The sequence below is a fragment of the Crotalus tigris genome, unplaced genomic scaffold (genome assembly GCF_016545835.1).
Source record: "Crotalus tigris isolate CLP2741 ecotype Arizona unplaced genomic scaffold, ASM1654583v1 scf7180000019173.45859301935:6455823, whole genome shotgun sequence".
In the NCBI taxonomy this organism is placed as follows: domain Eukaryota; kingdom Metazoa; phylum Chordata; class Lepidosauria; order Squamata; family Viperidae; genus Crotalus; species Crotalus tigris.
The window spans coordinates 2,436,877-2,463,354 of NW_024097414.1; the positions used below are offsets into that span (position 1 = coordinate 2,436,877).

The following is a 26,478-nucleotide window of genomic DNA, read 5'->3' on the forward strand; positions in this document are numbered from 1 at the left end:
GATGGCACGGGACAGCGTAATAGCTTGAAAGAAGCTAGTTTATGGTTTATTATTTTATTGGGGAAACATTCTGTTCTACCTCGTTTGAGATTTAAAAGTTGAACTGACATTCTTGTTTTTCATTGTTATGCATTGTCTCAAGTCTGTATTACTAATATTTGTATTGCTGTCAATTCCTTTTTGGCTACCTGCCCCGTGCCTCTGGATTGACAAGCACACTTCTTTTGTGCTTTTTATTCTTGACAAATGAACCAGAAGACAATCCTAGTAAAGCGATGAGTCATTAGATTCATGGACAGAGAAATGTGACAATAAAACTTAGCATATGAATAATTCCCCCTCCAATCCTTCCATGTGATGACTTGTCTTCCTCAGATTAGAATTGCACCATCATGCCAGCACTCAAAAGTTAATTCTCATGCAATCAAATGCTTATCTGTCTATTTGTCAATCTACCTTCTATCTTCTATCATCTATCAATATATCTACCAATATCTATATCTCTATTATCTATCATCCCTCTACCATCCCTCTAGCCATATTCCTTCTATCATCCATCTTTCTGTCATCTATCCCATTCAACAGTATCTGATTCTTGGAGACTGTCTGAACATGTCCCTGAAGTTTTCTTGGCAAGGGTTTTTTTTAAAGAAGCAGTTGGCCCTTCCTTCCTTCCTTCCTTCCCTCCTTCCATCCTCCCTCCTTTTTATCTTCCTTCCTTCCTTCCTTCCTTTTTATCTTCCTTCCTTCCTTCTCTCTCTTCCTTCCAGCCTCCTTTTTATCTTCCTTCTCTCTCTCTTCTTCCTTCCTTCCTTCCTTCCTTCCTTCCTTCCTTCCTTCCTTCCTTCCTTCCTTCCTTCCTTCCTTCTCTCTCCTTCCTTCCTTCCACTGGGAAAAAGTGACTGGTCCAAGGTCACACAGTTGGCTTTGCTACCTAAGGCAGGACTACAACCCAGAGTCTCTTGGTTTCTAGCTTGGGGGCCTTAACCAGAACAACAAACCAGCTCTCAGTTAATCAATAAGCAAGCAAGCAATCTTTGTAGCTATACCTAGGTTGACATTGTTTAACATTCACTTGTGTTTAATAGAGCTTGTGCCCTGTTTGAAAGGTTATGAAGTCTGGTTGGTTGCTATTCCAGTCTTCAGTGAAATATACATTTGAGCATATTGACCTTAAGAAAGCTCTCACCGCTCCAAGGAGTGGGAAAGCAGGCATGTTATACGATTCTGAAACAGTTTGTGACAAAGCATGTTTATAGTCCACGGTTTTCCTTTCTTTTAGTTCTAAATGACCCTTTGGAAATCTGTTTATGCCAGGACACCTTGGATGTTTATAATGAATTCTTGTACATGCTTTTCTCTCTTGTACTTTTCAATGGCCAGCCTAATCGCAATGGATGATGGGTTCCTAATACTTTGAAGGATGAAAATTCTTTATTTTCCAAGGTCTCGGTTTGAGGTACATTAGCCAGTTTGAGTATTGCCTAGCTGAGAAAGGTAGAATGAAAGGCAAATGTCTGCCATGAATCCAGATTTCAGGCTTTGCTTTCTTATGCTTCTGTTGCCTAAATGAAATTAGATGTAAAAAAAAAAGGATATCAACAAGCTGCATTAGCATAAATACTCCTTAGCAAAACACACACACCCTGCCCCAAAACCAGAGGGGGGATGCTCCTCCATTGCATTCTGTCTCCTTCCATTCACCAATGAGGAACAAAGATGATGCTAACTAGCTACATTGGCTAATTATTTGGACAGAGGGCAGAAAAATGGAGGAGGGACAGAGAATAGTGACTCCCTACACTGCAGCGTTTTGTAGATCACCCCAAAAGTAGCCAAACAAAATGTAAGTTGCAGATTAACCCCCTCAAACTCACGTCTGAATTTTTCTGAGGAAATCTAAAGGCAATTTGAGAGAGGAGAATTCTAATGCAGGAGGTCAACTGGAATTTAGGGGAAAAAAACCAGGTTATTTTAAATAAGCAAGTTTTTATAGGTGACCTTATAACATACTTCATCAGGTCAGCTGCAAACGTAATGGTGTCTTTACATGACACACTAAATAAAATGTTGATATAGGACAGGGGTCTTCAAACTTGGCCCTTTTATGACTCGTGGACTTCAACTCCCAGAATTCCTCAGCCAGCGTGCCTGGCTGAGGAATTCTGGGAGTTGAAAGTCCACGAGTCATAAAAGGGCCAAGTTTGAAAACCCCTGATATAAGAGAAGAGCAGGCAGAGGTGGGGGCGGAGTGAAGTGCATCATCAGCCTAGAATCCTTACATTGCTAGAAATGGTCTAAATCCAGTCCCTCTTGAATTCCATTGACCCTTATCTGATACCAATTTAGTACTGAATTTAGCTGACTAGATTCTTGCACGTAGGCTTAAGCCATATATCTTTTGAATTGCAACAATGTACGGCCCTGATTATTTTGCCTGGCAGTCAATCTGAGTTGGTCTTTTTCATGGCTTTAGTGTGTTGTGCAAACCATCATGTGGGTTAGTTGATCATTCAGTGCATTGGAAACATACTGGTTAAACATACTGAATTCACATTGTAAAGATGGAGATCACATCTGCAGAGTCAAGAGGCTCGGGGAAGGGAACTCTGCAAGCATGCCTCTGAGTCCAGATTATTATGGGTTGGAATGGGGGTGGGAGGAAGGAGAAGGAAAGGCAGGGAAATAACCTTTAGATAGCAAGTTGAAGCTTTATTAAAACAGCTGGAGCTGTTTTGACAGCAGCCACCAGAACCGGCAAACACCCCCCCTCCCCAGCCTGGGAGACAGATGAAACCAATAAATGCAGTTAATTGACTCTTGCTGCTAGATGAGTATTTGCAATCTCTTTAAAGGGATCAAGTGCTCCCGCTGGTGTCGGGAGCCCGAGAAAGTCTGCCAAGGACACAAGGAAGCAATTAACCCAAGGTACCGTGGCTTGGTTGCCTTTTGCAACACAGAGGCCGATGTCAGAGCAGGACAACCAAAGCAATAAGGGGCGTTTTAGCTCGGGGGATACAATTTTGTCTCTTGTTTTTTTAAAGAGCATTTGGGAGAAGCACTTCACCCAAAAAATTATCGGTGAGTCATTGACAGGAGAGAATTATTGCTTGCTCTATAATAACCGAATTTGGGGTCAACTGAAGTAGTTGGAAATTCAAGATAGAGCGGAGGAAATATTTATTCACCTTAGCAATAAATACCATGCGATGTGCTGATGGCTTCTTATATGACTTTAGGAACAGTAAGAGATTTATTACTTAATAAAAAAACTTAAACTACCTATGTAACCTCACAGAGGAACTGTCTTGCCCATCGCCTCATGTCCCATTCCTTTCAATAGCCAACATCATCCAGCAAAGGTGGATCTTCCGTTGCTTGATTTGCGGGCAATAGTCCCATGAATGAACATTTGAACCAGGGCTGGCTTCACTCATCCAAAGGGGCCATTGACTTCAGGAAGGAGTACAAAAAGGGTCCCTTTCCAGTTGAATCTTACTAAAAGAGCCAGATTGTGGAGATGGTCAGATGCAGCACCATGGAGAGCTCCATATTCAGCACCACGGAGAGCTCCAGAAACACGGACAATGTCTTATCTCCTTCACATTCCTCTGGTATCTAAAATTCACAAACTCCTTTTTTTTGGAAAGCTCAACAAGTTAAGAAACCAGTTGAACCCCTGACCAGTTCCTATAAGACAGTTATTGAAAGAGACAGGTGTACTTGCGGCTAATGTATACCTGGCCATTGTGGTCTGTATATCAGGGATTCTACTTTAGTGTGTTTGAGTGATCCTTGCAGACAGTGGTTTATTCAGTCATCCAAGGTTATTTTTTTATAAGATTTTATTAGTTTTTTCCCATACATATAACAGTAATTTTTCAACCAACGTGCTGTCTGAGATTAAACACGCTAATATATATTTAATTCCTAATCCTTTATTCTTTCCTCTAACCATCGGTAAAATAAGTCCCAAATTTGGTAATATTCTGTTTCTTCTTTTTCTTTCAGTCTCATAGTCAATCTGTCCATCTCTGCGCATACCAATATTTTTTTTGATTATTTCTTCACCTGGTGGTATTCCTTCATTTTTCCAATATTGCGCAAATATTATTCTTGCCACTGTTGTGATGTGTAAAATCAAATATAGGGTTTGTTTGTTAATCTTTTCTGGCATTATACCTAATAAAAAAAGTTCCAGTTTAAAATCTACATATTCTCCCAACATCAGTCCTCCAAGGTTATTGTCTTAAGCGTGTTGGACCAACCCAGTCCCTGCTTTGACTCCTTTCACAGAAATTCTTATTAAAGATCTAATCTTTTAGAGTAAACTATTTTAGATTTTAAAAGGCAGATTAAAATACAGTGAATGGTCGCAGTTGACATAGGGCAACACTTAATTAATGGAGAGTTTGTGTTCTCATTTAGTGCCATTCCACCTCCTTGCCTAACCAAGATGCATCCAATCAATGCATCTTTCCTCGGGCTGCTTCCCATTGATCTAATATATAATTTCCTTCCCTTGACTTTGAATCTAATGAGAGAAGCCTGAAGGACATACAGATGTTCTCCCTTTTTTGCACCATTCAGCCAATTTCCAGATGATGAAGAGTTCTTCTCTACCTCTTCCATTAATTCCATTATTCCCCTGTTCAACCTGATGGCCTTTCTTTCTTTCTTTCTTTCTTTCTTTCTTTCTTTCTTTCTTTCTTCTCAAAACTATGGAAGTGACACACAAGCTCGCTAAAGCCTACAGCCATTACCAAAAATGTTGCGACAGTGATCTTAATGTGTGGAAAAGTGATCCAGAGATGACAAAATGAGGATAAAATCAATTCAGACATCTAAAGAGTTTCTAAGGACCCCAAAATGGCTGGTTTGCTAATTGCCTAGAATAAGCGTCTGTTTTAATCCGGCTAGGGGGGAAAAGCCAATTTAGCTCCAGTTTTTAAGCAAGGAGTGGGAAAATTCCAGGAATTGTCGTCATGACCCAGTCTGGAGGTCAACAGATTGTGGAAAGAACCACGATCCGTTTCTCAAGTGTTAACGCTTATATTCTGTTAATCCTGATCTACAGGCCAAACAGAGAGAGAGGAGGGGGGGGGGCTTGCATAAGACATCTGTCTTTTCTGTAATGAATTAATGAGGAGGTGCTTGAAAAGAAATAGAATCAATTATTCAAAGCCCAGATCTTTTTGAAATGCTAATAGGGTCATCCTTACTGTGGGACTCTTGGATCAAATTATGGTAAATTCAGATGGCCACTGTCAGAGGGCCATCTCTGCTTGGATGGGACAGGCAGACTAAAGCAAGCAATCCGAGTTCTAACAATAGGAGGGCAATAAGATAACCTCTCTCTAGAGCAGGGGTCTTCAAACTTGGCTCTTTTATGACTTGTGGACTTCAACTCCCAGAATTCTTCAGCCAGGCACGCCTAGCCCTGATGATGTTGCCTAGTTTAGCTAACGAGACGTCTGCAAGAAAGCAAGAAAGCTCAGAGAGCAGCGAGCACCCTTCGGCTCCCAGCATCCTTCACTGTGGCCCTTCTTTCTTGAGGCTGCTGGGAAGTGTAGTCCTGCCTCCCCCCACAAAAGCCCACCCAGCCCACCGGCCCGTGCAGTTTTCCCAGCCAAGATGTCTTATCACGTCACCCTGAATCCCAGTGCACACAAATTATCAGCCGCACAGCCTCGGTGAGGTTCCCATAAGGCAGGAGAAATTAAAAGCTCTCCTTGTGTATGGTGGTAATTAGATTCCTAATCAGTGACAGCACATTGAGGGAAAATGGATGGCTTTTTAATGCCCCAGTTTAAGGGGGAACAGGCGCAGTCCTGACAGGAGCGATAGGACCGCAGTCACGTAGGTGGAGAGGGGGCCGTGCACCAGCTGCCTTTGCCATGAACTGCAGTCGCCGCGGCCTGTTTTGAACAGGGCTCAACTTGCACGGCTTCCCTTGACTGCTGGCAACAGGTAACCAATCCACGCCCCACTGGCTCTTCCTTAGGGCTCTTATCCAATCCAAACTTCTGAAGACGTATTGGGACTCCAACTCCCAGAAATCCTTTGCCTTTAAAAACCAGAGGTCCCCAACCTTTTGGGGCACCAAGGGACTGGTTCCGTGGAGAGAGGTTTTTTTTTCCACGGACCGGAGTGTGTGTGTGTGGGGGGGGGGGTTTGTAAGATTTTATTAATTTTTTTTCCATACATATAATAATAATTTTTCAGCCGGGCTGTCTGAGTTCAAAGGCACTAATACATATTAAATTCCTAATCCTTTATTCTTTCCTCTAACCATCGGTAAAGTAAGTCCCAAGTTTGATAATATTCTGTTTCTTCTTTTTCTTTCAGTCTCATGGTCAATCTGTCCATCTCTGCGCATTCCAGCATTTTTTTGATTATTTCTGCGTGGTTTTGTGTGCTGCCTGCGTCCCACGGATGGGACTTTTGCTTGTTTGTGCGGACCAGTTGCTGGCATGCCACAGCCCGCTACTGGTCCACGGACCGGGGGTTGGGGACCCCCTGCTTTAAGCCACATTGATTGGCATCTTACCGGCTGCCCTCCTGTGGCTAGCAGATGCCATTTGAAAACCAGCCTTGGCTTTAGGTATTCCATATGCTGCTTGAACCACAGCCAGTCTCTCTTCCAGGCGCCCGGGAGCCATAGCAGAGGGAGACGAGCTGACGTGATCTTCTCCTGATAGTCCTCGAATTTATGTTGCTAAGTGTGACGGTGGCTAAGTGACTTTTGCTCTATTTAATGACCTTTCGTGCCATGCAGATTTTGTGAATCGCTTCAGTTGTTAAGTTCTGGTTTCCCCCTTTGATTTTGCCTGTCAGAAGTTCGCAAAAGGGGATCACATGATCCCGGGACACCGCAACCGTCGTAAATATGAACCAGTTGCCAAGGATCTGAATTTTGGCCATGTGACTCTGGTGGAGGCTGCAACGGTCCTTAAGCATGGGAAAACAGTCCCAGGTCCCTTTTTTCAGTGCCGTGGTAACTTGTAGTAATAATCACAATAACAACAACAACAACAATAATAAAGTTGGAAGGGACCTTGAAGGTCATCTAGTCCAACCCCCTGCTCAGGCAGGAAACCCTATACCATTCCAGACAAATGGCTGTCCAATCTCTTCTTAAAAACTTCCAGTGTTGGAGCATTCACCACTTCTGGAGGCAGGTTGTTCCACTGGTTAATTGTTCTCACTGTCAGGAAATTTCTTCTTATTTCTAGGTTGCTTCTCTCCTTGATTAGTTCCCATCTGTTGCTTCTTGTCCTGCCTTCAGGTGCTTTGGAGAATAGCTTGACTCCCTCTTCTTTGTGGCAGCCCCTGAGATACTGGAACTCTGCTATCATGTCCCCCCTCATCCTTCTCTTCATTAAAGTTGTGGCCTTCTTTGATGTGTCTGGTCTGTCACGTCCTAAGACAGAATGCTGGCTAGCCGGGAGTGATCCAGTGGGTCTCTTTTCTCGTTTCCCTGCATTCCTGTTCTACGTTTTTATTTCTCTGAAGCGAGGAGGAGGAGAAGAGGAAGTAATTGAAGAAGAGGCATATAAGAAGGGGCTTTTTCCATTAAAATGCAGGGTGCGTGGTTATGCGCGCGCGTGCCAGACAGATCAAAGAACAAGAGCAGCAAAGCACATGGTTGATCCCTGGGGTGTCCGCTTAAACTCAGAGCTTATTATAATTGCACAGATTAATTTGGGGGGATTGAGGCCTTTGGGCGCTGCCACAAGGGTTGTGGGCGGAGGTGGGACGCTTTCTTTGGAAAAATCAAGTGATTCGTAGCAGGGGGAGGCCGAAGAGGCGGGCATTCCAGCCCTCTCTCTCTCTCTCTCTCTCTCTCTCTCTCTCTCTCTCTCTCTCTCTCTCTCTCTCTCTCTCTCTCTCTCTCTCTCTCTCTCTCTCTCTCTCTCTCTCTCCCCACACACCCCAGGGATGAATGAGAGAGCCTGGCTCAGAGCTATTATGTTATTATGACTGTAAGCAACCCTGCCTCTTTCAGGCAGCTGGGAAAAACTAAGCTGGTCTTTTGTGGTCTTCAAAAAAAAAAGGGCTGGTGTTTTCACCTAGGAGAGGAGACGATTCCAGGAAGAAGAAGGAAAAAAAACCCCCCTCTTTTCTTTATTTTAACATGATTGCATCTTTGTCCTTCCCGTGTTTAGCCAAAACGGGTCCAGAGCTCTTACCCACAGTTAAAACTGTTGTTCCTGCTGTCACACTTATGCTCAAAGGGGTATGGCAGAAAAGGAAAAGGGAAGGGGAGAAAGCAAAAAACACCCCAATCCTGTGGGGGAAGGCAGAGCACCTTCCTCCCCAGCTTCTTGCACTTCCATTCAGTCTCAGGAAGATTAATAGTAATAATAATAATAATGATAATGATAATGATGATGATGTTGGAAGGGACCTTGGAGGTAGTAGTAGTAATAATAATAATAATAGCAAAAGGCGGCCTTATTAGGAACTGCTTCCATCCTGCGACGATATCTGTAATACCATCAAACATCCACATCTGCCTATCCCAGGTCCTGGGTAAGGACTCGATAGGTAGACAAAATGCCAAATCCAGTCTGAACATCTGGCTGACGGTGCGATGATCAATAATAATAATAATAATAATAATAATAATAATAATAATAATAATAATAATGACTCGATAGGTAGACAAAATGCCAAATCCAGTCTGAACATCTGGCTGACTGTGCGATGATCGATAATAATAAAGTTGGAAGGGACCTTGGAGGTCATCTAGTCCAACCCCCTGCTCAGGCCGGAAACCCTACACCATTTCGGACAAATGGCTGTCCAGTCTCTTCTTAAAAACTTCCAGTGTTGGAGCATTCACCGCTTCTGGAGGCAGGTTGTTCCACTGGTTAATTGTTCTTACTGTCAGGAAATTTCTCCTTAGTTCTAGGTTGCTTCTCTCCTTGATGAGTTTCCATCTGTTGCTTCTTGTCCTGCCTTCAGGCATCTTGGAGAATAGCTTGACTCCCTCTTCTTTGGGGCAGCCCCTGAGATATTGGAAGACTGCTATCATGTCCCCCCTTATCCTTCTCTTCATTAAACTAGACATACCCAATTTCAGCAGCTGTTCCTTGTATGTTTTAGCCTCCAGTCCCCTAATCATCTTTGTTGCTCTTCTCTGCACTCTTTCTAGAGTCTCAACATCTTTTTTACATCGCGATGACCAAAACTGGATGCAGGATTCCAAGTATGGCCTTACCAAGCCATTTTTTTTAAAGAAAAAACTAAAACTCTTCCCTTTGTAAAAACCACAATGGAAGTTTGGCTCCACGTCTTGTAAAAAACAACAACCAATATTAACAACACAGCCATTCTCCATAGCTTCAACGTTTGTTAATAGTTTTAAAATCTGCGTGCCTGGTGGATTTGAAGCCATCTCGTTGCAAATGGATTCCCATCTCTCTGCGTTCCTGAGGCCTGGAAGACTCATTCTTTTCTCTGGGAAGTAATCATATTAATTGCTTTTGTTACAATGGCTGAGCCCTGAAATCCAGGCTCAGAGAGCTAATAGCTTGATTATTATTTAACTGGTGGTGTTTGCTAAGCCGGCTCTTCGTTTTGGTGGGATTTAATGTGAGGCTTAATACGTGAAGAAGGAAACGGAGAAATTCTTGAGGAAAGGCCATCCCAGAGTAAATGGTCACCTTTTCAATGCATTATGCTGTTTTATTTTTGTCCTGCCTTTATTATTTTTACAAATAACACAAGGCAGCAAGCTTGTCTAATACACCTTTCTCCTCTTATTTTCCTCACAACAGCCCTGTGAGGTAGGTTGGGCTAAGAGAGGGTGACTGACTGGCCCAAGGTCTCCCAACTGCTGGCTTTCATGGCTAAGAAGGGACTAGAACTCACCGTCTCCTGGCGATTGGCCCAAAGTCACCTATCTGGCTTTCATGCTTAAGGCAGGACTAGAACTCACCTCTAAACCAAACTGGCTCCCCATGACTTCCAAATGAGTGGATAGATGGCAAAGTTGTCAATCATGCCACAAAGAAACAGCTCAGGGATTTTTTTACTTGGTTTGGTATTGCTGGGCTGCCTGACCTCCTTTATTTTTTAATGAATTCTTTGAATAAAGATACAAAATAGAGAGCTGCTTTGGTGAAAATCAAAAGCCCTTTCTTTGGTGTGGGACGTGTTCCAGCTGTCTTCGGCCCTCTCTGAAAGTCCCTGTGAATTGCTTGAGCACATCTTCAAGGGCTGCCTTTGGTCAGTGGAGGTTGGGGGGGTCTAGCCAAACCACCATTCCAGCCCTTTTAAGAATTGGCAAGGATCTGCTGGCCTCCATTTTGTGAGTGTACCCACCACGGGCTCACAACGGTCCAAATATATCACTGGAAAACACATTTTGCCAACAGCAATGGATTCCCCTTGTGCAATCTGATTTCTAATACTCAGAGCATTTCTGAGCATCAGATTGACTTGAAAACTAATTGGCCTGACACACACACACACACACACACACCGCAACTCTGATCAAAAGCTAGAACAGAATTTGTGGCTAAAGGAGCACAAATAGCGTGGGCTTCCCGATTTGCAACTGGCTAATTGAGCTCCTCATTATGCTGTTGAAGGGGCATACAGAAAGTTTACATCTTCTTTTTAACTGAAATGTGCAATTGCTTCTGTAGTTGTGAATATGGAATGCCACACATAAATAGTTTATCCCTTCCATCCCAAGTTAATAACGGCATAACAGAATTGGAAGGGATCTCAAGGGATCTCAAAGGTCTTCTAGTCCAATCCCCTGCTCAAACAGGAGACCCTAAACCATTCCAGACAAGTGGCTGTCCAGTCTCTTCTTAAAAACCTGCAGTGATGGAGCAGCCACAACTTCTGGAGTCAAGCTGTTCCACTGGTTAATTGTTCTCACTGTCAGGAAATTTCTTCTTATTTCTAGGTTGCTTCTCTCCTTGATTAGTTCCCATCTGTTGCTTCTTGTCCTGCCTTCTGGTGCTTTGGAGAATAGCTTGATTCCCCTTCTTCATTGTGGCAGCCCCTGAGATATTGGAAGACTGCTATCATGTCCCCCCTCATCCTTTTTTTCACTAGACTAGCCATACCCAATTCCTGCAATCGTTCTTCATATATTATAGCCTCCGGGCTCTTAGTTGCTCTTCTCTGCACTCTTTCCAGAATCGCAACCTCTGTTTTATACCATCTGAATTATCAGATGCCGTTTCCTTTAAAGAATTACACATATATTTCATGCTTCCATAACGCAACCTATAATTCTGTTGTCCAACATTGTCTTTGCTCTAAAGTGTTTTTTTTTAATATTTCATTTGTATGTGTGTGTGTGTGTGTGTTTTTTTTTACCAGGTTGGACATTTAAAATGATTGCCACCCTCAGAAATGTCTGCCACAGCTGGACAACGTTGACCGCCTCTTCTGCTGCTTGCTGAGAGCATGCCTGATGAAAGCAGTTGTTTAGCCCCAACAAAAGTGACAATTTTACCGAAAAACCAGATTATGCCTCCAGTTGCTCATTTTATTCAATTGTGCGTGAAAGGGTTTTCTTTTCAAAGCAACCTTGTTAAAAAAACAAACAAACACACACAGGAAGGGTGTCATTCCGTGCAACTTTCCCTTTGTGAAGCCAAGAAAAAAGAAAAAGAAAAGAAACATTTTTTTTTTCATGCTCAGATTTCTTCTTTTTAATGAGATTTTTTTTCAGGGCAAAGGAACCAAGGGTGCTTTATTTGGAAAGAAAATGTCAAGAAATGTTAAGAAAACCATCTCATGCTGGCATGTGTGTAGATGCGTGAGGAACAATCGGAGAGTAACCGTGCTATCTGATACATGCCCATACCTAAACAGCTGCACACAACCCCTGCACAATCAGCAGCTGCTTATAGAAGCTAAAGGGGAGGAGATGCTGTTCCTCAAAAACCTCTAATTAACTGGGATCAATAGCACATTTTTTGTGTGTCTCTCCAACGCTAGCAACCCCGTGCCTCTGGAGACACAGGGTCTCCATTATTGCAGAATTTTACAGAGCTGATTCTCTGAGACTTTCTGCCTTGGGATTGGTTGGTTAGTTTTCCAACTGTTTCTACAATTTTATACTTATAGAAGCCAGCATCAACTGAACCAATAAATGTCCCTTCCTAGTCAAAGGGACATAATTCCCTTTGGGCGTGTGCTCTTAAATTTCTTAATTTCGTAGATACTGAATTGCTTAATTGCCATAAAACAGGGGTCCCCAACCTCTGATCTGTGGACCAGCAGCAGTCCAAGGCAGGCCGGGAACCGGTCCATGCAAACAAGCGAAGCCCCATCTGCAGGATGCAGGCAGCACATGAAACCACATCTCCACCGGTCCATGGAAAAACCTCTCTTCCGTGGAGCTGGTCCCTGGTTCCCAAAAGGTTGGGGGGCCACTGCCATAAAAGGTCATAAAACTGGGCATGACTCACCTTGTCTAGCAACGGAAATTCACTTATAATTGCGATCGTAAGTCAAGGACTCCCTGTGCTATTCCTAAAAGTTCTAAATTGCAGATTGGACTGATAAATAGATAACTTGATTGGAAACATGCGCTAAAATGATGCATCCAGCAATCACTATTTCCCCAAGATCCCAACCATATAAAAGGTGGTGCGTGTCATCCCAAATATTACTTTTCATGTTTTCTAAGTCCGGCATTAAGAGTTCAAAATAATTCTTCGGGGACTTGGCACAGATTTTCCTCTGCATTTTTTTTACAAATATTCAGCAACTTTGGTATCACTGATGATGCACTTTCTTTAGCTTGTCCCACAACATGCGATCTTCGTGAAGACTTCTTAAGGGTAGCTGGAAGTCTTTTATCCAACTAACAGAATCTCAGTTATGCAAAACTAAAAAGACTCTAAGAAGCCATTTCCATAAACAGATTTTTTTTTTTTTTTTTTGGTGCCTATGTTTGTGAAGGTGAATAGTGAAATACTTGAATTCCCAAACATGGACACACACAAACCCATTGTATTCCATTGTGTATACATTCTCGGCCATTTCCAATGTATGCATATCACCCCTATCTCACCCTTGAAAACTTTGACTAACTGTTGAGCACGTCATGGAGTCCATAAAAATCACCAATGACTTGGGTGCCTTAAAGGAACAAAATGCCCGGCAGGGCTAGTGAGTGATAGGTTTTTTTTAAAAAAAAAATGTGTACAAATAATACATGTGATTGTTCTTATTCTCTGCTCAGAAAAAAAAATCCTTCCGTTTTTAAATCTATTTTGGACGTTGCTCAGAATGTAAATAGGGTAAGACTCAGAGTTTTTATATTTTTTCACATGCTACTGTTAAGAAAGTGATTCCTTCTAAGCATTAATCCTTCTTCCGATGAAGTTGCAATGATCAACTTATACACCGTACAAATATTCTAAGGATGGCTGTCTTATTGACTCAGCGATCCCACCATCTATTATATAGGTTTCCAAGCCAAGATGGGGGCAGGGGAACAACCCAAAGAGAAAGTGATCCCCATCCTTCTAAGCAGTGTTTTTCTAAAAAAAAAAAAAAAAAAAAAAGGTGCCGGAACTCACACACGTCATACAACCCGCCTTGCCAACCCTACAAGGTTCCATCCAAAAAAGGTGCTGGAACTCCGTTCTGGGCATTCTATGAGAAAAAAAGCCCTGCTTCTGAGTAATTCTTCCAAGGAAACCTTCAAAAAGTAGCCTGTGCACCATACAAATATTCTAAAGATGGCTAACTTCCTTTATGTTGTGTCCAAACATCCAGGTCATAAGACTCCATGCCAGAATGAAAATAAACCAACCGAAACTGGAAAAGGAGCAAGCAACGACTTAAAATCCATCAAAGTCTCCATCAAAGTCTATGAAATATATAAATATTCAGATTTCTACATCTTCTGAAGTGTTTGGTAGGATGATAGACTGACACTTAATTGAAAGTTGCACTGTATGCTTTTCACCCAAAGCCTTATACAAGTAAATGAACATCTCTCAGTCCTATGGGTCTTTTGATCCAAGACTATTGATTAAGCCTTGCAAGAGATGAAGCCGGGAAGCTTTCTCCCTTGACTTTGTTCTCCTGCAGGTGTCAAAGACGCCTATAAACGATTGTAGCCCATTTACCTCCTGCCGCTCAGAGAGGAACAAAATCCAATGGCTGCTATTTGCAGCGATTATCCCTGGCTCTTCCATGTCATCGATGGAACAGCTTAAAAAGAATGTGCTTCCATGGACCATCCATTATGGGTCTTTCACGGAGAGATCTTTATAGGCTTCCCATTTCTATCATACTGGTAGACAAGCATTTTGATGCAGTGGGAGTTGGCCGGGGATATCCATGGGCTGCTAGTTATTGAAAAGTTATGGTTTGTATAGAACTGAACAGGTTGCTTCTGACACCGGAAGAACGCCTTCAGCGTTACGGCCGCCATTGAGCGGAACCGCTTGCTGATGAAACAGTACAGGAAGAAGTTGATGGCAGTGTTGAGCAAGGCTAGCATGTTGGCCACATCGGAGACAATGTGGACAGACCAGCTGTTGTTGATGGGAGAGACGTAAAGGTGGTAAAGGATCATGATAATTCTCGGGGCCCAGAGGATGGCGAAAATGGAGGTGATGGTAAACAAGATGGCGGTGGTTTTCCCAGTGGAATAGCCTCGCAGGCGGAAGTTGCACTTCTGCCGAAGCTTGTAAACGATGATGGAGTTCAAGATGAAGAAAATGGAGCAGGGCACCAAATAGATGGTGAAGCAGTGGATCCAGATGAGGACGTGGTGAACAAGAGTACTTGTGTAGTCTTCCTTCCAGATGTTTGGCCACCAATAGTATGGGATGCTAGTTAGAAAGCAAATAATATAAACACTCACAATGACTTTGCGAGTGCGAGCTGGATAGGAGACCATGTGGTATTTGAGGGGATGGCAGACGGCAATGTATCGGTCGATCGTGAGAGGGACAGTAATCCAGATGGAAGTATGGATGGAGGAGAATTCTAACACCTCGATAATTTTGTCCAGGACTTCAGGCATCTTCTTCTTCAAGATGAAGTCTTCCAAGAGGAAGTCGACAAAGACGATGAAGAAAAGGACTAGCAAATCAGCCACTGCAAGAGCTAAAAGGTAGTTATAGGAGGACTTTTGACGCCGAGCCACCAGCTGTGACAGAATGATTACCGTCAAAATGTTAGCTGTAAGAGGAGAGAGAAAAGAGAGAGGAAAAAAATGATGTTAACTTTAGAAGATTAGCAATTACTGTTAGGCCCCAAGAGCCAAAAACGACAATTGGAGCTACTTAAGAGAATTTTAAAAGAAAACCAGAATACATTTAACGCACCTTATTTGGGTTTCTGAGAATAGTAATGAAAATGTAATCAACATCAACTGAAAATGAGGATTAATGTTGGAAAAATAATCCAAGAATCAAGCTGTAAACAATACCCCAATCAGGGAACTTTGAATTCAGACATCAAACCGTAAATAACAAGGAACCCTCAAGAACACTCCCGCTAACTCTGACAAGACAAATTACTTGTATGTAAACAGAGAGCAAATTCATCTCCTACTGATGATGTTACCTAGGTGGGTCATAAAATGTCTGCAAGAAAACAACCAAGATCAGAGAGCACCAAGGACCCCACAGTTTAAGATGTGTGGACTTTAACTCCCAGCATGCTGGCTGGGGAAGTCTGGGACAAGATTCAGCAGTCCATCTGCATTTGAAAGATGAAGGTTACACTGTGGAAGACAGCAAAGTCCACCTTCTGGACAAAGAGGACCACTGCTTGAAAGAGAGGTAAAAGAGACCATCTATCTTAAAACAGAACAGCCCCTCTCTCAACAAAGCGGGAGGGATACAACACCATCTCTCTCCTGTTTCCAGCCCAGTCCTTTCAGCAGATCCAAGAAGATCCCACATCCGTTTGCACTCTGATTCAGGTGACCCTGAGGGCACAGATGAACCCACAAGTGGCCTCAACGACCAATCTTCAAAGTGCTAATCACCATATGACTGCAAGGAATATAAATTTTTCCACTCCCCACCAGTCAGTCAGAACTGAAGATGCTTCTTGGGTGAGAAGCAAAACGTCGTCAATAGAAAAAACACACAGAAAGTCCAGTTTCCTCTTGAAAAAGCATCTTTGGGACAACCATGATCTGGATGACTGAGAATCTCTATAGACCAGGGGTCTTCAAACTTGGCCCTTTTATGACTTGTGGACTTCAACTCCCAGAATTCCTCAGCCAGCATGGGGGAATTATGGCCCCTTCATGACTTGTGGAGTTCAACTCCCAGAATTCCTCAGCCAGCATGGGGGAACTGTGGCCCCTTCATAACTTGCAGACTTCAACTCCCAAAATTACTCAGCCAGCATGGGGGAATATGGCCCCTTCATGACTTGTGGACTTCACCTCCTGGCTGAGGAATTTTGGGAGTTGAAGTCCACAAGTCATAAAAGGGCCAGGTTTGAAGACCCCTGCTCTAGACACACATCTTAAAGTTGCTAAGGTTGAATAACAGTCGACCAGGCCAGCACAAATAAGGAGATGCCTCTCAAGTGCAAGATAATCATCTTTAGAATATGGGTCATCATTGATTCTCTTTAACTGGACTCTGATTTAATTCCATTCTGGCTGCAAGACATTCTGGCTCAAAGGCACACAAACATTTCCCAACAGTTGCTACCCCATCAACCTATTTAATTAATTCACAAAGTACAGAGGTTTGGTTCAGCGAGAGGGAGAGTTGCTAAGTATTTAAATTTCATATGCATTCAAGTAATTACTTTTTTTTTTGGCGTCGAGCAAATGCAGCACATTTAATGTTCGACTTTTGAGCGTGCCAATTTCTTTTTTCCAAGGCCGATCAAGAATAACGACACGGATTCCTCCAGCTAAGAACCGAGGAGAGAGGTGGGACCAAAAGACAGGAAGAAGACGCTTCCCTTGGATGCATGCTGCACATCCGAGCACAAGCGCATATTATTTGCCGCTTAACTGCCAAATATTTATGAACAATCTGAGTGCATCTTGCTGAAACTTGATTTCCCAGGAAGAAAAAAAAAAAAAAGAAACTCAAACAGTGACAGCATGGGGGTGGAGAAGAGGCTGCTGGCATTTTGTTTTGCCGGGTTTTTTTTTTTTAAAAAAAGAATTGCATCTTCAAGCTCTCAAGTTAATTTCTGTTTTACTAAATGCCAAAGAGGATTGTTACTCAGCCACCTGTATTTTGAGAACAGAGGGGGCTTCATTCCCAGTGCTTTCCCTTGTTCAAAGCTGACTATGGAGCAATGGTGGGTGAAGCCTTAGAGCGGGGATGTTTCAGGAGGGGCATAAGGTCCCTGAGCAGATTGCATGGTTGCCAAGATGATGCTTCATAGTTAGATGGGAAGGGCTCATTTGAGTCAAGTTGAGATCCTTGAGATTATGTGGAGTGATCCATAAAGTTGTCCCAACAATAATATGGGGGTGCTTTACCTTTGTCTTCTGCTGGGAAGTAGGTTAGGCCTCCAGGTCTAGCTTTCCGTGACTCCTTTGACTCTAACTTAAGTCCTTGAGATTACATGATCCATAAAGTTCTCTCAACAATAATATGGAAGTGTCTTCCAATGGGAAATAGGTTGGACCTTAGTCAAACTTAAGTTCTTGAGTCTACATGAACAGACCCATAATGTTTTCTCAATAATAATATGGAAGTGGCTTATCAGTGTGTACTTCTGTGAAGTAGGCTGGACCTCGAAATCTAACTTTCAACTCTTGATGTTTACAAAGGTCTTCCATCCAGATACTAAAGATGTCTGACTCTGTTTAACTTGTTTTGATAGCTACTATCATTGTGTTAGCGCCAACTGCTGCAAGGGCAGTTCGTAGCACCCAGATGCAAATCCATGTACGGATTGTTTTTGTCCAAAGTTCAGATTCTGCACAAGCATTTTTGAGACAAATGAGCCCTTTACTTATTCAATACAATTTATCCTTACTCAAAAGGCCATTGCCTTTTTTTAATTTGATTTTTTAAACGTTAGGTCACCCCAAGCTTTGAACCTTTTGGAGACTTTGGAAGCAGTGTTTCTCTACCTCGGCAAGTCTCAGATGTGTGGATTGCAACTCCCAGAATTCCTCAGCCAGCTTGCCTGCAGCTTGCAGCTTGCCTGGCTGAGGAATTCTGGGCGCTGAAGTCCACAAGTCATAAAAGGGCCAAGTTTGAAGACCCCTGCTCTAAAGCTACCAAACCTGAGCTTGCAAAAATCTGAATAATCACTAGGGGCCAGCAAGGAAGAGGCAGGATCTTCTAATTATTTGATACCAGTTCTAATGGTTCTCTGGGTTTTGCAGGCCAAATACAGTAGCCTGACTGGAGACAAACGCCCAAAGCCGGCAAGCCAACTGTTGTCCCGTCTCGGTCCGATGGGAATTGAAGCTCAGCAAGATGCGGAGAACTGCACGTTTTCTGTTCCTGGTGTAGATAACCCTGGGCTAGCTGCACAGAAAGCCTGTCCCACTGCCAAGGAGCAGCAAAATCCATAGGCAGACACAGCTCTCTCTCTTGTTCTCCAAAGCAGTTATTGATTTTTCATGATCCACTTTGAGGCTGCAGCTCTGAGCAAACGAGGCAACCCAACTGCCTTCTCACCCCGGGTTTCTAGGAGAGTCGACTCCTGCTCGGAGGCTAATATTGACGTGACTTTCTGGAAGGGCTACAAATCTGAACAGTGGGATAGCAGTTTTGTTCTCGTGCTGATCGCCACGTAGCTCTTAACGATACAGGTGGGAAATAGGGAGATGGGAATGGGCGGGGGGGGCTCACTGCTACCCCCGCCCCCAAATATCCTAAATGAACATTGGTCCCCTGTACGGAAGGATAAAAAGGAGTCAGTACATACAAGGTTGGTCCTCGGTGTGTGACCACAGTTGAGGCAAAAACTGTCGCTAAGCAGTTGTGAAGCGAATTTTGCCCCAGTTGCGAGCTTCCTCGCCAGTGTTGTTAATCACTGCAGTTATTAAGCTAGTAACGTTGTTAAGTGAATCACTGCAGTTATTAAGCTAGTAACGTTAAGTGAATCTGGCTTCCCCATTGACTTTGCTTGTCAGAAGGTCGCAAAAGAGGATCACATGACCCCCCCAGAGACACTGCAACAGTCATAAGTACATGCCAGTTTCCATGCATCTGAATTTTGATCACGTGACCACGGAGATGTTGCAAGGGTGGTAAGTGTGAAAAACGGTCACTAAGCCCCTTTTTCCAGTGCTGTCGTAACTTCAAACGGTCACTAAATGAACTGCTGAAAGTTGAGGACCCCCGATATTGCCTTGATGAGTCTGTCTATGGAAATCATGCCCTCGCTCAGTGCTTAAATCCCCCTTGTACGGATGGTCCTCCACCTCCCGCTGTTCGTTTAGCGACCACTCAAAGTTACATCAAACTCAACTGCCATGCATTTTTCCTTGCATGATTACAGAAAATAGATTTCCAGAAAATAGATTTGCCCACTTCTAGGATTTCTGTTTTCATCACACAAACGGCCGAGGCAGCCACTTACGGTTCCCCAGTGACCCCCACCCCCACCCCAGCCAGGCCTTACCAGCTTAGCTTTTTCAAGATAGCCACTTTTCTGCCACTTGCTAAGGCACTTAAAAATTGAATGGATCAATAGAAATCTGGCTTCTTGCAATATTGACCTTAGCAGATCAGTGTCTCGGTCTGTGCATACACACAGACACCCATACAGCCCCTTACACAAAATGTGCATGCAAAATCTCCCTAAAGGAGACAGTTATTAGAGTCATTCCCCCCCCCAGATCATTTATACTAATATCCTTGATCTTTGTTACCAGTTTTCTCTTATGCTTGCTTTTAAGGCCACTTGTGCCAAGTTACATCAAGGCAGCAATTATACAACGACTTTTCTATTAGCACACTTCCCCACCGTGCATTTCTCCAAAGAGTTGAGTGTGGGCATGTTTTACCTGGAAGAGCGGGTTGCCGGTGAAATTCTGCTCGTGGGTACTGAATGTTAGTCACTGTCATTCCTTCCTGCTATCCAGGTGGAATCTCAGTCTATTCTCAGGAACATAGAATAGGGCTGGAGGTTTTGTAGTCCAACTTCCTGCTCTAGCAGGAGACCTTATACCATTCCAGGCAAATGGCTGTTCAGTTTCTTCTTAAAAGCCTCCTCGGATGGAGCACCCATAACTTCTGGAGGCAAAGCCGTCCCACTGATTCATTGTTCTAATTGTCAGGAGATTTCTCCTTAGTTTCAGGTTGGTTGTCTCTTCGATAAGCTTCCATCCATTACTTCTTGTCCTGCTCTCAGGTGCTTTGGAGAATAAGTTGACTCTCTTTTCTCTGTGACAGCCCCTCAATATTGGAAGACTATTTCCAATTTCCTAGTCCTAGAAGGAGAAATTTCCTAACAGTGAGGACAGTTAACTGGTGGAACAGCTTGCCTCCAGAAATCATGGGTGCTCCATCACTGGAGGTTTTTAAGAAGAGACTGGACAGTCACTTGTCTGAGATGGTATAGGTTCTCCTGCTTGAGCAGGGGGCTGGACTAGAAGACCTCTGAGTTCTATTCTATTCTATTCTCTATTCTCTGCATTCTGTTCTTTTCTGCATTCTATTCTATTCTACTCTCTCCACTCCTTTATCCTTCCACTCCTCTATCCTCTCCACTTCTCTGTCCTGTCCTGCCCTGCTCTGCCCTATCCTATCCTATCCTATCCTATCCTATCCTATCCTATCCTATCCCACCCTACCCCTTCATTAGACTCTAGACATACCTAGTTACCTCAAGTCATTCATTGTACAGTTTAGCCATAATGGAGTGTCCATTAATCTGGCCCCACAGATATCTGGGGCTGGTTGCTTTGAGACCCCATTCCTTTGTCATAAATCTTTCTCCCTGTATGCTTTTCTGCAAATGGCTAATCTTCCAGCCTCCACTTTGTTTCAGCAGCTGATGTGTAACAGCTCTGACCTTGATTTCAGACCAGCTGCCAGCTGATGCTTCCTGCTCGTGGAATCTCAATGCTCCCCGCTTCATTCCAAGATATGCACGCAGCCCCATCCTTCCCCTGTCTTGGGCAATGAAAGAGCATCTGCCGTCATATTCTCCCATCCTTTCTGGAAATTATGTTTTCAGGCAAGGACTATCAAGCAGACCCTTTTGCCAAGTGTCCTATTGACCGAGGCTAAGTGTTTTTAATGCATATTCCTTATGGACACCTGCCCTAGAGTTTTATCTTCCTTCCTCTTCCTCTGAGCTGTTGGGATGACTCCTTTTCCCTCCATCACAAAAATAGACAATAACCATCACGGTAAATATTTTGGTTTTTTTTTTTCTCCCTGTCTGACATCAGCCTATCAACTTGCACTCTTTTTACAAGCTGTTTCATTGCCCTTGGGCTATAAATTCAGAAACGTAGTTTAGAGAGGAATTTCTGATGTAAGTAAGTGAGAAGACACCCCTCTGAATCTAAATAAGATCAACTGAGACCTCTGTCGTCTCCAGACTCTATCCCACTCTTAGCATTTAGAGTTGAAAGTTCCGTTGCTGCAGCATTTATTTCATCCTTATATCAGTAGGATAAAACTGAAAACTGTCTTCCTTCGGGCAAAGTTCATATATTAGCTTTCCAATACTTTGCAATAAGGAACCTAATTCTCTGGTTGGAGCTTTCCCAGATCAAGTGGGCTTAAATTAAAAAGAGAATAGGTTTGGTTTAAACGTTAGAGGAGTAAGTCCTTGACTTACAGACATGTGTTTAATGATTGCACAGTTACAGTGGCCCTAAAAAAGTGACTCCTTGTACTTAGGACTGCTGTAGCATCCTCACAGTCATGTGATCAAAATTTTGGCTCTTGACCACTAGCATGCATCTATGATGGGCCTGGGCCGCATGATTGCCACTTGCAGCCTCCCATTCTGGCTGTTGAAGGCCACAAGTCTTAATGTTGATAAGGTTGAACATCCCTGGTCTGGAGCAATGTCCTGAAAAATCTCCCTGTGCCAGACTTTTAAGAGAGTCTTGTCCAGGACTGGACGCTAAAACATATAAGGAACGGTTGCTGGAATTGGGTATGTCTAGTTTAATGAAGAGAAGGATGAGGAGTGACAGGATAGCAGTCTTCCAATATCTCAGGGGCTGCCACAAAGAAGAGGGAGTCAAGCTATTCTCCAAAGCACCTGAAGGCAGGACAAGAAGCAACGGATGGAAACTATTCAAGGAGAGAAGCAACCTAGAACTAAGAAGAAACTTCCTGACAGTTAGAACAATTAACTAGTAGAACAACCTGCCTCCAGAAGTTTTAAAGAAGAGATTGGACAGCCATTTGTCTGAAATGGTATAGGGTTTCCTGCCTGAGCAGGGGGTTGGACTAGATGACCTCCAAGGTCCTTTCCAACTTTATTATTATTGTTGTTATTATTATTATTATTATTCCAGCCATAAGTCACTTTTTTCCATGTTGTAATTCAAATGGTCACTAAGCAAATGGTTATAAGTCGAGGATTACCTGAATTAGGCTGGGCTGAGAAAAAGTGACTTTCTCAAAGTCACTCCCCCTGAGCTTTCCTTGTTGAGTCTAGATTTGAACTTGGCTTGCTCGGGGTTCTACAACTGTACAGCACATAGGCGTTTGTGTGTCATGCAGGACAGACACGCATGCAGATTACACACAATTTCATTTCCAGAACTTTGCTTCCGTAACTCAAGATGGAGCCTTCACCTTTGGTCAAGAAAAAAATACTTCAATACCAAACACTTCCGCTATTGAATGTGATTCTCGGGATTTGATGACGGATCACCAACCGTGGGAGAAATACAGATAAGCTTCTGATGATCTTGACCACCCACCAACTTCCAGAGGGACCACATAATTATGTTTCCTGGAGATGAACAGAGTTCAGCTTTGCCAAATTGGCATACTCTTGACCTGTTGGAGTTCAGGATTTAATTGCAGGGCAGAAAACCAAGGAAGGAGGCTGGCTGATAAGTTTGGTTCAACTTTCAGCAACAGATGGACCTACGGGAAAGATTATCACTTTGATATCTGCTAAATGAGATTTTTTCCAGCTCCCTCAAGGTCAAACAAATACAATTTCCCGGCTTCCTTTCTATAGTGCTTTCTGCACTACGTCCTCTCCAAAAAAGAAGAAAGCATATTGTATAGTCTTTCGCATACCATCACTTTAAAAAGAATTGCTGACCGCTTAAATATAGAGCAAAATGGCTCAGGAAACAAATAGCGGCGAGTCCAGCTTTAAACTCCATTTAGACACAAAATTTGCTGCCCTACATAGCATTTGTCCTCTTAGCCTCATTTAATTGGGAGCCTTGTTTGAAAGGACAAAGACATGATTTATGAATGCTGGCCTGATGAAGCTGGAGGAGGGGGTGGGCTAAAAATACAGACCAAAAGAGCAAATTGATGTCCATGGGTATATATATATCCTCACTCTCAATTTTTTCCTAACTGCTTCCTTTCGGTTCGGAAAAACCACATTCCAATCAGTGCACTTGGAAGAGAGATGACCTCTTTTCCATCAACAGGGGTCAGTCTAGATAAGCCCAGAGGTCTCACCAAATTGAAGGTTTTTATTAAGAAAGGGAAAAAGAGATTGGAACAAGGTGCCTGAAGACTTACTCAAGAGTAAGGGAGCAGGTTTGAGCCAGGGGCAAGGGCTAAGTTTAACTCCCCAACCAACATACATGCGACCCAATCGGGTCTAATGGTTATGGCACCAGGCTAAAAACCAGGAGATTATGAGTTCTAGTCCAACCTTAAGCGTGAAATCTGGCTAGGTGACTTTCGGCCAATCACCAGGAGACAGTGCGTTCTAGTCCTGCCTTAAGCATGAAAGCCAGCTGGGTATCTTTCAGCCAGTCCTTCTCTTGCAGCCCAACCCACCTCACAAGGTTGTCGCTGTTGGGAGCATTAAATATGTTCTTTATAAACTTCTTTATAAAAAATAAAATAAGGCGAGATCCCAATAAATAAAATAAACGATGGTCCTCTCCCAATCTTCCTAAAACCCATTTCTCATCCGCAAAGGTTTGCCCTGTGGGGTTCCGTAGTACAGACCAGGGACCCTCACCCCAAGCTTCTTGAAGGACTTGCCTTTTGAAGAACTGGCTGGATGGCACGGCCCCCTTCCAATCTTTCTTCCCCCCCCCTCCCCGAATAAAAATTAAAAAAAAAAAATCCACATTGCCGGAAATTTCCCCACCCCACCCACCCCCCCCAAGCTCTCCTTTCTAGGTTTTCTCTCTAAATATCATTAATAATAAAGGACAGCCCACGTTTCGCAGCGCCCGGCTGCCATTGGAGGGGCAAGGAAAGCCGAGCAAATAAAATAAACGAATAAATAAATAAATAAATCAACGAGCCCATAAATCTCTTCCTCGTTCGGCTTGGCCAAGAGAGGCGTTTTTCTTTCTTTCTTTTTTGGTTCCAAAAACTCTTCAGTACATTTGAACGTGAGCTGCGGAGCGTTCTCGGAGAGGCTCCTGCTGTGTCAGCACCACGGACAGCTCAGCCGGTTTATTTATTTTATTTATTTATTCTAATAGGGAGGAGAAAGAGAGAGAGAGATCCCTATGACTGCAGGGGCTGGCTAAGCCCGCCCCCCCCGCCTCCCGCCAGTCAATTTCCCTTAGCCCCAGACTTCCAGGAATCAAACCCTTGCCTTCTTCAGGTCGAGATGCCCTGGGTCCAGGCAGTCTGAATCCCAACTCCCATCCTCCCCAGCCAGGCGAGCTGGGAAAGAGGATGAGAGAGCCGTCAACGGGCTCATCGTGTGTGTGTGTGTGTGTGTGTGTGTGTGTGTGTGTGTGTGTGTGACCTTTTGAGATTTGCGTCCTCTTCCCTCCATCAGGTTAGAGATTTGGAGATATCGGAACAATTTAAAAGAAAAAGGAAGGGAAGGAAGAATGAAAGAAGAGAACAAGGTTCGGCTGATTCACAGAGGACGAGTGTCATAAAAACGGTGACTTAAAGAGCAAGGCGACAGCAAAGCCTCCAAGAATCGAGGCAGTCTACCAGCAAAGTGAATTTGCTGGTTTAGTAACGGATTGTTCCAAGCCCGGGTTTTTGTTTTTTTTTTTTACCCCTTAGCTTTCTCCTCCCCAATCTTGACTGTTTGAATGTGACTTCCAGACTATCCAAAAGGGTGGGTTTGGGTTCAGCCCCCCCCCCAGAGCCTAATTAAATGCGAGTCCTCTGTCCTGCAACTGGGGGGGATGACTCTCCAAGCCCCCCAGTCCCTAAGGGGCACTTGAAGGCTTAACGAGAGCAATCTTTGCTTGACATCGTGAGTTATTAATGTCCCCTTCCCCCCTCCAATAACAGCAACACGTTCCTCAAATCCAAAACTGCCCAAGTTTTGCCCAAGTTGGAGTAAAACCCTCCTCATGCAGACCCCTCACCCCCAATTCCAACCTCGAGGACAAGGACTAGCCCCTGCTCCTTCCTGGAGCTCTGAAACTCTCCTTAAAAAAAAAATATCAATAACACAGTGCTGAGCGGGGTAACCCCGACAGTGGCCGTTGATCCTAAAAAGAATTTCTTGAGGCCAATCCACCTCAAGTCGGAAAAGACAGCCTAGAATTCTCTGTCAAGTGCCTGAGCTGACAGCATGTCCTCTGTCCCCTTCTGAGGGACAACAAACTCATCTCCACGCTCATACACCTTCTTGGTGAAGATTAGAGTAGGCAGAACCTCTAAATGGGTGGGGAAAGGTTGTCTATAAGTTTTAAGAGGAAGAGGAGAAAGAAAAAGAAAGAAAGAAAGAAGGAAAGAAAGAAAGAAAGAAAGAAAGAAAGAAAGAAAGAAGAGAAATGGAAGGAAAGGAAGGAAGAAAGGAAGGGAAGGAGAAAGGAAGGAAGGAAGGAAGGAAAAAGGAAAAATAGGAGAAAGGAAGGAAGGAAAAAGGAAAGATAGGAGAAAGAGGGAAGGAGGAAGGAGAGAGAGAGATAAATATCTTACCAGGGAGCCCCAAGCACAGCAGGAGACTGTAGTAAATGATTGGTGCGTATCCTAAGCCGCAGCCGCGCAAGGAAGCATTATACATGTGAATGTAATCCTGCTCCATTGACCTGCTCCTTCTGGGTTGCCGAGCTGAGCCGGGTTAGGAGGTGGGGAGGCAGAATCGGGCTCCGGGATCGGCTGTTCCACATCCCAGCCTCTGCTCCTGGAGACGGCTGGGCACTTGTCACTGGAGAGGGAGGAACTCAGCCCCGGCAGCACATGGACCTTCCAGCCGGTCTGGCAGAGGGTGGCAGGAGAGAGAAAGAGGAGGCGGAGATGGAGACAGAAGAAGAAGAAGGGAAGGAGGGAGGAGGCAATTCCAGCCGCCGGTTAGGCAAAGGGTTAATGCCTCTTCCTGACTGGAGGCGCGGCGCCCACCTTGAAATACAGACGGACACACACACACACCAATGTATACCACATATACACACACACACATATTCTTTCCCCGCCTTCC

The 26,478-nt window shown here is 43.7% G+C and overlaps 2 protein-coding genes across 2 annotated transcripts in view; one reads left to right on the top strand and one right to left on the bottom strand.

Annotated features, from left to right (window-relative positions):
* The window catches only part of IQCK (IQ motif containing K), a 61,165-nt gene extending 49,503 nt beyond the window's left edge, over positions 1 to 11,662 (top strand). Inside the window, exon 11 of the mRNA XM_039360410.1 lies at positions 11,350 to 11,662. The gene's annotated coding sequence lies outside the window, so the exon portion shown is untranslated. The remainder of the gene's footprint in view (positions 1 to 11,349) is intronic.
* A 2,021-nt stretch (positions 11,663 to 13,683) lies between these two features.
* GPR139 (G protein-coupled receptor 139) lies at positions 13,684 to 26,466 on the bottom strand. Its single transcript, XM_039360729.1, has 2 exons — positions 25,980 to 26,466; positions 13,684 to 15,183 (listed from the first exon to the last, which is right to left on the bottom strand). The coding sequence occupies exons 1-2, from the start codon at positions 26,083 to 26,085 to the stop codon at positions 14,249 to 14,251; spliced, it is 1,041 nt and encodes a 346-aa protein (XP_039216663.1). The 5' UTR covers positions 26,086 to 26,466; the 3' UTR covers positions 13,684 to 14,248.
* Between the last annotated feature and the right edge of the window lie 12 nt (positions 26,467 to 26,478).

Coding starts and splice junctions, on each gene's coding strand:
- GPR139 (XM_039360729.1), bottom strand. CDS start 26,085: ATGGAGCAGGATTACATTCACATGTATAATGCTTCCTTGCGCGGCTGC. Junction 15,184..25,979: donor GCTGTGCTTGGGGCTCCCTG/GTAAGATATTTA, acceptor CTCCTCTTACAG/CTAACATTTTGACGGTAATC.